A 17,571-nucleotide genomic window follows, 5' to 3' on the forward strand; every position below is an offset into this window, starting at 1 on the left:
TGGTCGTTGCAGATGTGGGCCACTAAAATCTTTTGCCCAAGAGGTGGGGGGGGCAACCAAATCTCACTCAGGGCCCCCATAACGCTAGAAACGGCCCTGAGTATGGTTTTAAAACTCTGATCCCAGCTTTCTATTGCTACTATATTTAGGTGTGCTTTCTGAAAGCAAGAACAACTTTAGTAATCCAGCGTGCTTATTAGTCTCCTTCCGCTGCCACCTATACCACCAAAACCATAAAGACCAAAATAACTTTCAAATGTGCAGGCTGAATGTCTTTGATACTACTAAAAAGTTTGCCACTACAACCATATTTGCATCAATCCCAACGTATTGCATATGTCAACAAAATTCTGCCAACCTGTAGCACCAAAACCTTAAAAGCTACCGACACCAAAACAACTTTCAAATGCCCAGCAATAAGCAGGACACAGCGTTTTGAAACGGTCCAATAGCATATCCCTATAAAGAACAGAAATGCCTCTCTGGCAAACGTAGAATAATGAATCACGTCAGCTCTGGAGTGGCATTTCTATCTGCAACGTTTGACAACGCTTGGCTACTGAACCCAGCACTGGTCAGGTTAATTTAAAAAATATATAACTTTTTACACTACAACCATATTTGCATAAATGCCAATGCATTTCAATGGCCATAGGTTAACATGGCAAAACTTTGGACCGTAACCAGCCTTCAACTGTTTACGCTAGAAACGCCATACACACTTGAAAACGTGCAGACCTGTCTGGAATAGGTTATTTGTGTACAGCTTTTTTGATACAAATATTATTTTTTCAACTATAACCATGTTAAAATTAGCATAAACGTTCAGTAGGCTACAAAGGGAAGTATTTGAATACCAACCTGTACTAGTGTTTGCCAAATTTCATGACTATCACAGCACTATCTGTAGTCTGAGTGAATCTATGCAGACGTCATTTGGATGACTCAATCAAAACAATGTGTGCTTCATTTGATCAGAAACGATGTGTCAAAGAAGACTTAAACAATGGACAGATATTCTTTAATTCCATAAGAGATTTCTTCCCCGTTTTAACCAATCAGCATCCAGGATTAGATCCACCTGTTGTACAAAGTTTAATTTGACCTATCTACCGGGTGCAGAGATCCCTGTGGCTACCTCAGGATTATGATGGTGTTTTTGTTGGTTGGACACAAGGTTGAGAAATGTTTCAAGTATCTGTGTTGTGAAATTGAACCACAGGTGCCACACCTCCCAAGTCACCAAACCAGAAACTCTGAACACACTGCCAGAAAGATGATATTCCTTTTACTGAAACAGACTGACAAATCAAATGTCTCACACTGAGGCTGAGATTCATTCCGATTCATGTTATACTTACATTTGAGTCATTTAGCAGACGCTCTTATCCAGAGTGAATGAAAAAGTCAGCATGCTTCAGTTCGGCTAGTACCGAACTCAGCTAGGCAAACAAGTGTGCTCGCAAACTTCCTTAAAAGACCTTCACTTGAAAAATTTGAAAAAGAGGCAATTGTACTGTTGTCCATTGAGACGCCGTAGCCAGTATACACTTCCTCAAGATAGTTTGAATTTATCTAAAAATAACAATGAATGACCGATTTCTTGAGTTATGTTTTTGCAGAGGAGATCTTAGTCGCACAATTTTATATCCAACTAAGATGTTTGGTGCAGTATTTGCATGAAAACGAGTCATCCCTTGTTGATTGACAACAAAGACTGAAGAATCTCTACTGTTGACCAATCACCCACGAAGGGCCTACCAACTTCGGCTACCAACTTCGGCTAGCCTCGAGAGAAAAAGTGTGTGCCCGAACAGTCGAAGACGGTAACTGAAGTAAAAACATCACAAAATATGCCCAAACTTTTCCAAACTGTTTTGCCTGGGAAGCATGCGAACGCCTTTACAGTGAATTCATCTTAATATGTGGTTGTCTCACCTAGCTATCACAGTCATAATAAGTACATCTATCCTCAATAAATAAAGACAGAAGTCTTATTTAAGATACTCTTTGAATATGTAGGTTTTCAGGCATTTTCGAAAGATGGGCAGGGACTCTGCTGTCCTGGCATTAGAGGGAAGCTGGTTCCACCATTGGGGTGTCAGGACAGAGAATAGCTTTGACTGGGCTGAGTGGGAGCTGACCTCACGTAGACGTGGGAGGCCAAGAGGTGTTAGAGCCACCTTATAGCGCGCTACTGACATTTAAAGGAAATTTACAACTGACATTTAAAGGTAATTTCTGAATGAGCCGACATATGCATACCCTAGCCGAAAAGGGGCGATCGGATTGAATCCCGGCCTGAATCTTGTTCATTGTAATGTGGGAAATATACGTCCCCCAAATCTATAGTCTGCTGATATAGGCTCATGGCACAACACAAGTTATGATTGTGTGATGATAGAGGATACATGATATACACTGTGTACAAAACATTAAAAACACCTGCTCTCTCCATGACAGACTGACCAGGTGAAAGCTATGATCCCTAATTGACGTCACTTGTTAAATCCACTTCAATCACTGTAGATCAGGGTAGGCAACCCTGGTCCTGGAGAGCCACAGGCACTTCATGTTTTTGATTTAACAGACCTGGAAGACCAGGTGTGTTGAATTTAGGCAATCACTGAACTGATCAATTAGCTCAGTTGGCCAGGTGTGGTGCCTAATTGGATTTTAATCCTGCAGTACTTGCGGCACTCCAGGAACAGGGTTGCTTACCGCTGGAGTAGATGAAGGGGAGGAGACAGGTTAAAGAAGGATTTTCAAGCCTTGAGACATGGATTGTGTACGCATGCCATTCAGAGGGTGAAAAGGCAAGACAAAAGATTTAAGTGCGTTTAAAAACGGGGTATGGTAGTAGGTGCCAGGCACACTGGGTTTGTGTCAAGAACTGCAACACTGCTGGGTTTTTCCATGCTCAACAGTGTGTATCAAGAATGGTAAAAACACCCGAAGGACATCCCGCTAACTTGACAACTGTGAGAAGCATTGGATTCAACATGGGCCAGTATCCCTGTGGAACTCTTGACACCATGCCATGACGAATTCACGCTGTTCTGAGGGTAAATGGGTGCAACTCAATATTAGGAAGGCGTTCAGGTGACCTTTTCTGAATGCGCTTAGCATACTTAACCACTTGCTACTTACCCCCCTCCCAGTTTTTGATATGAGTGACTAGTGATTATGTTAAGATTGTCATGGTAATTCAAGCTAGCTGTCTAGCTGCCAGCTAACTTACCAATCTAAAAGTAAAAAATACAAATAAAAAGAGCTGTGTAAATATCAGTGACTAACATAAGAGAAACTGATGCACAACTAAATTTCAAAATTGCCCCTTGTGTATTCCTCACAACAGCAAGTTGAGACCCCGACTGAGTTCCTTCCGAGGGCGGTCTGCAGGCCCGCCAGTTGCCCAGCCCTGAACTAGAGTGATGAAACTCACAGTTCATACTAGAGGTTGACCGATTTAATTAGGGCCGATTTCACGTTGTCATAACAAATCGGTAATCGGCATTTTTGGATGCCGATTACATCACAATCCACAAGGAGACTGCGTGGCAGGCTGACCACCTGTTACGCAAGTGCAGCAAGGAGCCAAGGTAAGTTGCTAGCTAGCATTAAACTTATCTTATAAAAAACAATCTTAACATAATCACTAGTTAACTACACATGGTTGATATTACTAGTTTAACTGGCTTGTCCTCCGTTGCATATAATCAATGCGGTGCCTGTTACTTTATCATTGAATCACAGCCTACTTCGCCAAACGGGTGATGATTTAACAAAAGCGCATTCGTGAAAAAAATCACAATCGTTGCACCAATGTACCTAACCATAAACATCAATGCCTTTCTTAAAATCAAGACAAGTATATATTTTTAAACCTGCATATTTAGTTAAAAGAAATTAATGTTAGCAGGCAATATTAACTAGGGAAATTGTCACTTCTCTTGCGTTCCAGTGCAAGCAGAGTCAGGGTATATGCAGCAGTTTGGGCCACCTGGCTCGTTACGAACTGTGTGAAGACCATTTCTTCCTAACAAAGACCATAATTAATTTGCCAGAATTTTACATAATTATGACATAACATTGAAGATTGTGCAATGTAACAGCAATATTTAGACTTAGGGTTGCCACCCGTTCGATAAAATATGGTTCCGTATTTCACTGAAATAAACGTTTTGTTTTTGAAATGCTAGTTTCCGGATTTGACCATATTAATGACCTAAGGCTCGTATTTCTGTGTGTTTATATTATTAAGTCTATGATTTCATAGAGCAGTCTGAGCGGTGGTAGGCAGCAGCAGGCTTGTAAGCATTCATTCAAACAGCACTTTCCTACATTTGCCAGCAGCTCTTCACAATGCTTGAAGCACAGTGATGTTTATGACTTAAAGCCTATCAACTCCCGAGATTAGGCTGGCAATACTATAGTGCCTATAAGAACATACAAGAGTCAAAGGTATATGAAATACAAATGGTATAGAGAGAAATAGTCCTATAATTCCTATAACCTAAAACTTCTTAACTGGGAATATTGAAGACTCATGTTAAAAGGAACCACCAGCTTTCATTTGTTCTCATGTTCTGAGCAAGGAACTTAAACTTTAGCTTTTTTACATGGCACATATTGCACTTTTACTTCTCCAACACTGTTTTTGCATTTTTATAAACCAAATTGAACATATTTATTTGAGAATAAAATAGATTTTATTACCTACAGATATTGTTCACATGAACACCAGATGTTCAACTTCACTATTCCAAATGTGGTACTACTTTGCTAATGGGTGTAATTTTTAAGGGAGAACTAAACCAACCCCAAACGTTGGGCTAATTCACTGGGGATTATTTCTCAACTCATCCAAGTGATGACTCACCGGGAATGTAATTAACCCAAACTCCCATGGGGTGAGAATTAGAGTGCAGCCAACTGAGCAAAGGCAGAAGGAATCCCCCTCATAGGAGTTCACAAAAGACAGACATGTCGCGCGTGAAAACAATGGATTAACATTCTTTCACCCTTGAAGATGTTGAAATGTCAATCTACGCAACATTAAATACAAGTGGAAAATATAACTTCCAAAGAAAGACTGGTGGAAATGAACAATGTGTATGTAAACTTTAAAAGCATTGTGTTGGTGTTTTTCCATTGTACAAAACCATTCAATATAATCCTTTGAGGTCCAAAACATTGAAATCCCAAAGAACTGAACCAAACAGAATTATTTTCATGTGAGAGACCTGGGATCATATGGAATTGATTAGAAGACAAGGCAACAGACGCCAGTGGAAACAGAGACCCTGTGTGGAATAACAGAGAGGGCTGGTTCAAGAGGGACGCCTGCTGGATTTGGAGGCTGGAATCCTCAACTGACTAAATGCAGTGGATTTCTCTTTCAGTGCATTCCGCTAACCACCACACCATGGTTTCAACCAACCATTTAACCATACTTGTGCCAATACCCCAAATACATGCCTTTCTGGATAGAGTGCTAGTGATTATAGTGTAGTGAACCTGGGTCGCTGGTGTACAAGTCAAACAGACTACGCATTATGCCAGTAGTTTTATTTCAGATTCAGAAAACGTCAATGTCCTCCGAGGCAATTAATCTTGCAGTAGTCATAAAACATATCACATAAAAAACGAAGTAGCAAAGGATATTTACAAGCAAATAGGCAGGATAAGTGTAGTTTCATAGTGTAAGTGCAATTAGTCTAACATTTTGTTAAGTTGTAGAATTGCATTCGGAATAAGACTAATTGGCCCTATTTTTTTATTTAGGTAGTCTGTACCTGCGCCCAGAGGGAAGGAGATGAAATTCAGGGTGGAGTGGATGAGTCAACCGCTATTTTATTCGCCTTATGGAGGGCTCTGCCCAGGTAGAGAGATGACAGTTAACTCACTTGATGAAAATTGTAATGTGACTCAAAGTGAGGATCGCTACACTACCCCCTCCGAACGGGAAGGCACATCAACATGCTTCGACTACTCAGCCCCCTCACATGTCCAGACTGGGTGTTCCGATGTCCTCGCGGATGCCATTCCACTTCTGACACCAATGTAGCGAGCAGGGAAGCGAACCCCGGTCGCTGGTGCCTCAACACCCTACGCATCGCACCAATAGGGCTGATATAGCGAGGATCGCTACAATATGAACAACTGACAGGCAGAAAGCGTCGTCAGCCATCTTTGAATCGTCACTGAAACTATTTGAAAATAAATGTAACTTTTGATTTGTTAATGTTTTTCTTCCCAATTAAACATAAAAAATGTCCAGAAGGAAGAGGAGCGGTCCGAGGACAATCACATAAAAGCTAAAGGCTAAAAGGTGATACCCTCAGAACATTTTGGAATAGTCCTACCAAAATAAATACACACCCCCTTCCCCTCAAAGCAGTGGCGGCACATAGGATGCACTGTCCTCTGGGTTACCATTCCCCACTTTCATTTTACAATGAATGAGAAGACTAGGTCAATTCAAACATGGATAGCATTGGCAGGGACCACCTGTCCTGACAATTATTAATTTAGTTGAGCCAGCAATTAAATCAGATAATTGGGCATAGGCTACATAACTAATCTGTGTAGATTGAGGTTCGTCAATATAAGTATCAAATGAAATGAAGGGACTTTAATAATCGAGATACAACAGCCCGATAAATCTGTAGTCATAGAGTATGAAAATCGATAAAGTTAAACGCAGTAAAGAATTGCTAATAATTTGAAGCTAGTTATGATTAGCAAATTTGGCACGTGCGAGCCAACTTCTCTTCCCAGAAAATGTGCGTAACTTACCAAAAATGTAGACAAATGCAGTGGTAACTCAATGTAAACAGTCCGTTATCCTCGAAGGCGATTCAATTCAAAGTGCATCCCTCACGAAACTGTGAAAGTTGCTGACTGAGATGTGGGGCTGAACCCAAAACGCCACCCCAGAAGCAATGACTAGGATGTGCTGCTGCTGTTGTTGGTAGTAGCCCAATTGCTGCGGCTAAGGAGGACAATAGCCGCTGGGTAGTTACGATAAGCAGATTCAATGCACGGTCACTACATTGGAATGTCTGAGGCTACAGTGTTTCACCAGCACATTAGTTACGGACAGTGCCCCATAAAAGTTTTTGTTTTGCTGTGCTCAGTCGAGTTGTGGCGACAAAGCGTGTCATTTTCACTCAGGTTCAATTCCATGCTTATTGTCAACAACTTGCATGTTATGATTTGAGTGGTGGTGGAACATGTTGCCTATGTAAATGTAACTACACTTCCAATGTAAAATGTGCAGTTGTTAGTACCGCCCCCTAATCACTTCAATTGTCATTCTTATGTCCTGACCTGGGGTGCTCACCTTCGGCGTTGTGGCTGCAATAGTTTTGCGATTTCAAATAGTCAAACCCATATTGATAAGGCCACACACACACACACCAAACGAGAGCAAGCATACCCTCAAATACTGTTGAAGAACAGTGGACACCTTTTAGTGGAAATGTGTAATTTACTACAAACCGTGATGCAACGTAGCAAACGTTGAATCGAACTGAACGCACCCCTGTGTGTGTGTGTGTGTGTGTGTGCGTAGAGGGGGGGCGGTGTGTTTTTCACCTCAGCAGGGCAATCAGCAATTCGTATTCATACTTCAGTTTCCCCTGGGGTTTTTTAGCAAGTGTTAGCGAAGACGTTTTTCTGAGTTGTGCGGAGTTATTCAAGGAAGGCTTCACAGAACTCTCACTTGAGTAGTTTACCTAGTTGTTCTTTTCAGATTCTCATTTTTCTTTTGAATAGCTTTGTCAAGTGTGTATGATTTATATTCATGTTCGCTGCTCTCCATGTAGATTTTGCAGATGCTCCCCACCCTGTGGCTACAAACCTTCTAATCAAGTGTACCCTGCATGCATAACCCATGTGGACGTCCTGGTCTCCAATCTGTGGTTAATAAGGCTGAGTTCATATGAGTTCATCTCAGCCTATGTCACCCTTCAACGGAGACATGGTCTATCCCAGATAACACTGCTACTCCAGCTGCTCTCTGATTTGTGTTCTCATAGTCCTGGAGCATCTGGTTGTCGAGGTGGTAGCACAGGGCTACTACATTTCTCCTAAATTGAGATTTTCTCTTTTCCCCCTCTCCTACCTGTCCATCTCATTTCAATTCCATACTGTCACTTGTCCACTCAAGCTTAACACTGTTGTCATCTATTGCCCACCATGTGCCCTTGGCGTTCCTCAACGAGCTTGACACCTTTACAAGCACATTTTCAGACGACGGCTCACCACTCATTGTACTGGGTGACTTAAGCCTCATGACTTCCACCTCTTTCTTTACCTTTTTTTGACCTCTTTCCTTTCCGCTTCCACTCACAAGGCAGGCAATATGCTTGACCTCCTCTTCACTAGACTGTTTGCCTATATCTCACTACAACCCCTGTCCAGGTCACTGATCACTACTTTGTTTATTTTTCTCTCCTCCAACCCTACCCACTCTCCCCCTACCAAGATGGTGATGCGCTGTCGCAATCTTCGCTCATTACTCTCGCCTCTTCTATCCTATCATCTCTTCCTTCTGCCAAATCTTTCCCTCTCCTGACTCTGCTTCTTCGACCCTACTCTCCTCCCTTTCCGCCACATTGACTCCCACTGTCCCCTTTCCTCCCGGGCCCACTCAACCCTCCCCTCCTGCTCTTTGGCTGAGTGACTCACTGCATGCTCACAGAACAGGGCTGAAAAATAGAGGAAAACTAAACTTCTGGAGGACCTATCATCCTTCCACTCCCTCCTCTCTACCTTCTCTTCAGTATCTCCTGCTAAAGCTGCTTTCTATCATTCAATTCTATGCCTCTGCCTCCAACCCTGGGAAACTATTTTCCACCTTCTCCTCCCTGCTTAATCCTCCACCTGCTCCCTCTGCAGACAACTTTGTCAACCGCTTTGAAAAAAAGGTTGACGACATCAGTTCCTCGTTCACTCAGCCCACTTACACAGAACTACCCTACGCCTGACCTCTTTCTCCCCTCTCTCAATATGAAATCCTTTGACTAATGTCCAGCCGCCCGACAACCTGCCCACTCGACCCCATCCCCTCTTCCCTTCTCCAGACTATCTCCGGAGACCTTCTCCCATTCCTCACTTCCCTCATCAACTCATCCCTGACCCCTGGCTGAGTCCCCTCTGAATTGAAGATGGTCTGAGGTGCTCCCCTTAAGAAACCAACTCAACCCCTGTCAGACTACAGACCGGTGTCCCTGAGACTGAAACTGCTCTACTTTATCACGGACGCTCTCCGCTCTGCCAAAGCTGATTAATTCACTGTTCTCATTCTCCTAGATCCATCTGCTGCCTTTGACACCGTGAACCATCAGATCCTCCTCTCCACCCTCTCAGGGCTGGGTGTCTCAGGCTCTATCAGATCCTCCTCTCCACCCTCTCAGGGCTGGGTGTCTCAGGCTCTGTACTCATGAATTGCATCCTAACAGGCAGGTCTCTCCTACCAGGTGGCAAGGAGAGGACTGGGTTCTAGACTCCGTGCTCCCCCCCCGCCACGAGGGCTCGGCTCTAGGCCCTCCCCTCTTTTCTCTAGACACCAAATTACTTGGCTTTGTCATATAGTGTCATGGTCGCTCCAGTCCTTTGCTATGTGGATGACGCTCAACTAAATTTCTCATTCCCCCATTCTAATACCCAGGTAGCAACATGCATCGCTGCCTGTGAGACATTTTATTTGTCAGTAAAAGGAGTGTCATCTTTCTGGCAGTGTGTTCAGACCTTCTGGTTTGCTGACTTGTGAGGTGTGTCACCTGTGATTACATTTCACAACATAGGTGGCTCAGTTGGTAGAGCATGGTGCTTGCAACACCAGGGTTGTGGATTTGATTACCACAGGGGACCAGTATGAAAATGTATGCAGCCACTACTGTAAGTTGCTCTGGATAATAGCATTGACTAAAATGTAAATGTAATGTCTTTTTTGAGGAAAAAGGTACTTACTATGACTGATATATGGTTGTCTTGCCATGCACTAACTCTATAAGAGCATCTGCTAAATCACTTAAATGTGAGAGGGGAGTGGTATACGGTGCATTCAGATAGTATTCAGACCCCTTGACTTTTTCCACATTTTGTTACGTTACAGCCTTATTCTAAAATGGATTAAATTGTAATTTTTCTTCATCAATCTACACACTCTACCTGCTGCTAGTTTTCAACTGTATTTCTGTTAAACCTGGAAAATGTGATAGTTTATTCATGATATATTAATAATAAAATAATTGTTTATCTCCTTTATTCTCCTCTGATGGGAACTTGTATGCCATTCAGGAGGAATGTGCAGTGCAAGCCCTCCACTCCCAATCAAATTGGAACATGAAATTCTACTGATTTAATTGCAACAAATCTGTGCACTTTAGTTCATCAATAAAACTTGATTCTTTACTATTTATTTTTAAACTGCAACATGAGTCAGATACACATTAAAATATTATCATTAAACAAAGTACAGGATATTCAGTCAGTTGACTGTAGCTGTGTATGCAAGACTTTATGGGGCTTTCATAATTTATGTCCACAGTTTATTTTGCCACAAGAGGGACAGGAAATATCATGACAGATACTTCACCACAGAGATCACTTTGCCATTGTGCACCTTGTTTTGTACCAGTCTATACATTTAAGTGGTATCTGCACATTTACAGTGGAGGCTCCTCCTCAGAGGAAGGGGAGGACTATCCTCCTCAGTGAATTTCATGTATAGTGAAACAAAGTGATCCTTTATAGATAAAACAATACTAAATATGTTCACATGTCACTAAATAATTGATTAAAACACACTGTTTTGCAATGAAGGTCTACAGTAGCCTCAGCAGCACTCTGTAGGGTAGCACCATGGTGTAGCCGGAGGACAGCTAGTTTCCGTCCTCCTCTGGGTACATTGACTTCAGTACAAAACCTAGGAGGCTCATGGTTCTCCCCCCCCCCCCCCCCCCTTCCATAGACTTCCACAGTAAATATGACAACTTCCGGAAGACATCCTTAAACCTATCAGAAATCTTGCAGCATGAAGTGGCATGCTGTCCACCCAATCAAAGGATCAGAGAATTAATCTAGAACTGAAAGCATACGCTACAGCTAGCTAGCAATGCAGTGCATAACATGTGGTGAGTAGTTGACTCAAAGAGAAAGACAATAGTTGAACAGTTTTGAATAAATACATTTCTTCAAAATGAAGAAGCAAGAGAGAGAGAGAGAGCTAGCAATATATATATATATCTTTTTTTCTCACTTTCACTTACTTAGCAATCAAGTACAGCTAGCTGGTTTAGCCTACTCAGACACCCGGCTGAAATAGAGAGGGATGCTATGTTAGCTAGCTGGCTATGGAAGTCAAACACTGGAACTCTTGTCTATGGAGATTGCATGGCTGTGTGCTCGATTTGGCATGGGTCCTCAGATCCTCAAAAGGTTTTTCAGCTGCACCATCGAGAGCATCCTGACGGGTTGCATCACTGCCTGGTATGGCAACTGCTCAGTCTCCGCAAGGCACTACAGAGGGTAGTGCGTACGGCCCAGTACATCACCGGGGCCAAGCTTCCTGCCTTCCAGGACCTCTATACCAGGCGGTGTCAGAGGAAGGCCCAAAAAATTGTCACAGTCTCCAGCCACCCTTGTCATAGACTGTTCTCTCTGCTAAGGCACGGCAAGTGGTACCGGAGCTCCAAGTCTAGGTCCAAGAGGCTCCTAAACAGCTTCTACCCCCAACCCATAAGACTCCTGAACAGCTAATCAAATGGCTACCCATACTATTTGCATTGCCCCCCCCCCCCTCCTCTTCTACCATGCTGCTACTCCCTGTTACTATCTATGCATAGTCACTTTAATAACTCTACCTACATGTACATATTACCTCGACACCGGTGACCCCGCACATTGACTCTGTACTGTGCGCTACGCACTTCAGCACTCTGCGGTCCCGTTCTGTGAGCTTGTGTGCCATTGTTGCTCCTAGATGTTTCCACTACACAACAGTACTTGCAGTTGACCGGGGCAGCTCTAGCAGGGCAGAAATTTGACGAACTGACTTGTTGGAAAGTTGGCATCCTATGACAGTGCCACGTTGAAAGTCACTGAGCTCTTCAGTAAGGCCATTCTACAGCCAATGTTTGTCTATGGAGATCGCATGGCTGTGTGCTCGATTTTATACGCCTGTCAGTAAAAGGTGTGGCTGACATAGTCGTATCCACTCATTTGAAGGGGTGTCCACATACTTGTGTGTATATATAGTGTACATCATTGTTCCATCCTGTCTGAACACATTGGATGATTTTGAAGTTTGTTCTGCCCTCTGCTGGCTACAAATGTTATACATGGGGTACACAAAATAATATACACTGAGTATACCAAACATGAATTACACCTTCCTAATATGGAGTTGCACTATTAGGGCAGGTGTTCATTATGTTTTTTATATTCTGTGTATATCTGGTGTATATATATATATATATATAATTATGAAGCCATCTGTCCCATGTACAGCACGAAACAAAACAACAGTACACAAGCTTTGTTATTCAATGAATTCAATACCCTTAGAGGTAAAAGGCTCTGACTCAGTGTTTTGAGAAAAGCTATAGTGTTCATAATGGATGACTTTGTCTAGCCAGGCTGGAACAAAATCATTGGGTCAGATCTTCTGGTGGATCACAGCAGGGATTGCACACATGTGAATGTATGAATACATGGAAAACATCAAACTTCCTTAGTTTGAGATATCAAGACAAATATGTGAAATGTATATGCAATTTATTTTAGAATAAAAAATATGACAAATATACAACATTTAGAATAATCCTTATTTCTAATAAAAAATCTGAAATTGTCATAGAAATACTGTAATATAATAATTACATAGATGAGAAAGGATTTAGTAAGGCATGAAGGTAGTAACTCAAATATTGTATGCTCCTCTTTGTGCGAGTGCATCCAACATTACAGTTTCATCAATCAAATCAGTATCCGTTAAATAAAATCAAACATGAACTAGACAAAGGTTCAGATATACTGTGTCCACCTTAATTGAACACAACATATTGTAAAATAAGTCACTTGAAGTTCTAGAAACAATGTATGATGTCATATAAACAGGCTCTGAATTAAATGTAAGAATGAAATGGTTCATTTAAATTGTTCATACTTTCGTTATGACCAACTTATGTAAACCTACCTGAAAATGATTGAACACAAAAAAGTTAAGAAGCATTTTCACTACATCAATATATTTGATAAACAAGAACAAATTCAAGTCCAAAACGTTCAATCAGTCGGAGAAAGTGCTTTTGATAAAGCATAAATATCTATTTATTTCTATTGATACATTAAGAAATACTATAAAACAGCATAGAAACCCTGAGAGAACTAGGAGTATACAACTTATACAAAGCATCATAACTGATACTGCATGTAACAAAAATGTGCAAACTCAAGTGCTTAGTTCTAAATGACTAGTAAACGTTTTAAATGGAAGGCAACGAGTTGTTTTCTGTGGTATACTGACATAAAGCTATTTGTACTGTAAATATCACGTTTCCATCAAATTCTACTATTTAACTAGGCAGGAGAAACGTAAGGTATGCATAAAGTCGTCTGATTATCCTGCTTACCCGTTGGGTCAACAGAATATTATTGCTATCCAGCAATCTCAGTGACACATTGCACAAAGCAATCTTTTAAACATATTTGCGGGAATTTTTTTTTTAAAAATCACCCGGTCACTTTCGAAATTTCCACAACAAACCGATTCTGACCAGCAGTATATTAAAATAAAGGATATCAGCCCATTTTAAAATACAATAAGATGTTGCTGATAAAAAAATGAATTATATATATTACCTTTATATAACTAGGCAAGTCAGTTCAGAACAAATTATTATTTTACAATGACAGCCTATACTGTACTGACATGGTACTGATGAACTCAGTACAGACAAAAAAATGTGTTCTATATAGTGCCACTACCAGTGTTATTCGGTTGTAACCACATTTTTGGTGCTATATAGAACAATTTTTTAAGGTTATACAAATATCCAATAAAAAAAGGTTACAACCTTTTTTGGTGCTATATATAACACCCTTCTTATAGGGTTAGCCATATTATATTGTTAAAATGATGGTGTTATTACTATGTTAATTCACAAGTTGAATCAGATGTGCTAGCTCTGGAACGACTGGGGGTCTCTGAGGAGAGAATTGAGATTCACTCAACAGTTCTCAATTGACACAAGGCTTTATGTGAGTCTTCTTAACAAGAGACCATTACTGGCCCGAGTCATTTTTAATGACACAACACAACATACTAGATAAACTGGAATGACACTCACTCACGGTTGCACAAAAGGATCTGTGTGCAAACCACGCCACAAAATATTTGAATGAGCTGCCACTGCTACATTTTAATTATCACTAAAAGATGAAAGAACCCTTTTCTGAAATACAAAGAACCATTTAAGTGTTCTTTGAGTCATTATGGTTTGACATACACCCTTACCAAAGCACCTTTGAGAAACCCTATTTTCTAAGTACAGTATGTAGATGTAAATACTGAAATGTGTCCAGTTTTGTGTTCAAACCCTTACAGTAACATTTGGATGTAATGTTGCTTCTTTGGTTTTCTGTGGGGTTTTTTTTTTTGGTTTTCACTCGTCTGCTGAACATTAACATATTAACTGATAAACTTTAATTTATTCCTTGCAAAAAAGTAATTTATTTGTGTGGTGTGTGGTTCTTAGCTCTTTCTTGGGTGTGTGTTGCTGTACCACTTCTTTAGCGCCACACCACAAGTACTGACGACCACACAACATGCCCCACCGAGACTCCACATGGTGGGCTTTCGGTTGAAAAAAATGAACTGGAAAATAAAAGCTAGGACCACGTCGACGGTCCTCATCAAGGCCACAGGGCCGGCCTTCTCGATCTGGAGTGCTTTGGTGAGGAACGTTTGGCCAGCAATGCCCAGGATCGCTATCAGCATAAGGATCCACCTGTCTCTCCCACAAAATGGAATGGTCCATTCACCAAGTATAAACAAAGTGATGAAACACTCAATGAAACCAATGACAGCATAGTACCACACGGACAGATAGTAGTGGACACTTTTGCCCATTTTCCTGAGTATTACGAAAGTGCAGGCTGCTCCCATCGCTCCACCAAAGGCTGCAATAGTCCCCTTGAGATGATTGGTGTAGTCTCCCTCTATTTCCTCTATACGAGCACCAAATATGAAGGGAGGCCTGGCTATCATTATGACACCAGCCAGTGTGAACACAGTGAAGACACAGTCCCAGATTGTGCATTTCTCTTTGAGGAAGATCCAGGCTAGCAAGGCAGTGAACACTGGGTTGCTGAACATGATGACTGTTGCATCAGCCAGGGGCATCTGCTGAACTGCATAGAACAATAGGATCATGGCATTAGAACCCAAGAATCCTCTCATCACCAAATAGATCCGCTTGTCTCTTGGTCCAAGGAAGCCAGTCCTAAAAAAAACAGGAAATTGTGAAATATTTGTATGTAAATATCAGGGGTCAAGTTGTTCAATACAGATAAATACAGTTTTGTAATAACGTACTTGTGATAGATAAGCATAGGCATCACAAACAGCATCTGGAAGAAGCAGCGAATGGCACTGATTTCTACAGCATGGATTCCATCGATTGTCTTCACCAGAAGAGCTATAACGGAGAAGAACACTGTTGCCAGCAGGCCATAGAACAGGCCCAGTCCTGGACAATGCTTTTTCTCTGAGGACAGAGGGAGGAGGACACATTAACTGGTTAAAATAGCTTGACTGGAACTGAACATTAACCTACTACTAAGACGGAATTGAATATGTGTTTGTCTGGAATGGCAAAATGGGAGGAGGAAGAGGTACAGTATTCAAATGTGATATTAAAAGCCCTTTTGTTGAAGGGAATCCCTGCTAAGGTTTACAGTTACAGGCAACCTTTTGACAAGTTTTAAAAGCTGCAGGGGGATTACAGGTATTGAATATTACTACATAAACCTGAAAATTGGCCTGTCACACACTGTACCCACTGATTGCTAATGTTTATTTCCGACATAAAAAGAGTGCAATGAACCCATGTCCTCTAACTGGCGGGAGGAACACATGGGAAACAGTGTGGAAGGATGCAGAAGAGTGTTAGTCATCTGAGAACAGACGACACCATTGTTAGAGACTTCTTTGTGAGTTTGATTCACAACCTGTCGGCTAGGTGCTCATTCTTTCCAATTTTGTAATCATACCAAAATTACAAATAAGGAGCCAATGTTGGAAAAAAACCTAATAAATTACTAAGTGTTTTCTGTTGTAAAAATTGGGAAAACCATTCAAGAAGTTAGAGCTACATATAATTGTAACTGGTGGGAAAATGCCTCGTCATCCCCTTTAAAGATGATGAAAATGTTCAACCGGATTACGTTCAATAATTAATCATCAGTCTGATGAAAGTGAGAGGTGACGCGGCCACAATTTTGCAATATATTGGCTATTATTAACTAGTTTAAATGAAATCGCATTGGCGGCAATGTGTATGATTATCAGTAAAGTAATTCCGTAGTTAGAGAACAGCGATTACGTCAGTTACATAACTTGCTGCTACGGAGGTCACCATTGGCTACGCCAATGCTTTTCATTACCCCATCTATCCTAAAGTTTATCACTTCAACTAGATGGAAGCCGATCCAGTCATATAACGGACTGCATTAATACACAACAAACACGTGGTTGCGTTAGTAGATCTCTTAAAATAGCGAAATGATATACATTCTCTCTAACTTTACCGTGAAGGCTACCTTTGGCAACTGTGTCTCCTGCGTCCGTTGAGATGGGATCCCCGCCGCCGCCAATTCTACAATATATGAGAGGACAGAATCTTTGCATCGCGCTGCTTTCCATTGTTCTAGTCCTTGCGTCCTTATCATTGCCCCTCTCATCATGACTATTACTTTGTAAATGGATTTTCTCAGTAGTGTGTTCATCGTCGTCGTCATCGCCAACTTTGTGAAATACAACTTTGATGTCCTCCTCTCTACGAGGAACGACCGATAGAACTCGGTCATCAATGCTATTACTGTCCGTTAAATCCCCCATTGTAAGATGCAACAGGTGAACATGCCTTGGAGGTAGCTTACACCCTTCTCTGCCTGAGAGAGAGTGTCACACCGGTTTAATATGTAACCTTGGTGGCCACTGTATTAACATGCAATGATTACTTTAACCACGGGGGGCAGCTATCCAACAAACAACATACCGGTAGCGAAATTTCCTTCCCGGTAGGCAATCCAGTTGGCCAACCAAAACGTTACCCTAAATTCATGTCTAGTTCACGAAAGGGTTCAACCTTCACCTCATTCTAAAAATCTGAAATAAATGTTGGACATTATTGGGGTACTTATCTAAAAAGGGGTTGTTGTTATAGAATGATTATGATAGCAATTTTAGATTAACTTCATGGGACAAGATGTTTAAATCATGTGTAGGCTAATGCAATTGTGTTGTTTATTAAACAAGGCATTGAAGACAACTCA

At 41.4% G+C, this 17,571-nt stretch overlaps 1 protein-coding gene across 1 annotated transcript; it reads right to left on the reverse strand.

Moving 5' to 3' along the window:
* Window positions 1-12,772: 12,772 nt before the first annotated feature.
* On the reverse strand, window positions 12,773-17,219 carry LOC120046150 (solute carrier family 35 member G1-like). Its single transcript, XM_038991149.1, has 3 exons — window positions 16,837-17,219; window positions 15,611-15,782; window positions 12,773-15,518 (listed from the first exon to the last, which is right to left on the reverse strand). The coding sequence occupies exons 1-3, from the start codon at window positions 17,132-17,134 to the stop codon at window positions 14,768-14,770; spliced, it is 1,221 nt and encodes a 406-aa protein (XP_038847077.1). The 5' UTR covers window positions 17,135-17,219; the 3' UTR covers window positions 12,773-14,767.
* Window positions 17,220-17,571: the final 352 nt, after the last annotated feature.

The sequence above is a fragment of the Salvelinus namaycush genome, chromosome 4 (assembly GCF_016432855.1).
Source record: "Salvelinus namaycush isolate Seneca chromosome 4, SaNama_1.0, whole genome shotgun sequence".
NCBI lineage: Eukaryota > Metazoa > Chordata > Actinopteri > Salmoniformes > Salmonidae > Salvelinus > Salvelinus namaycush.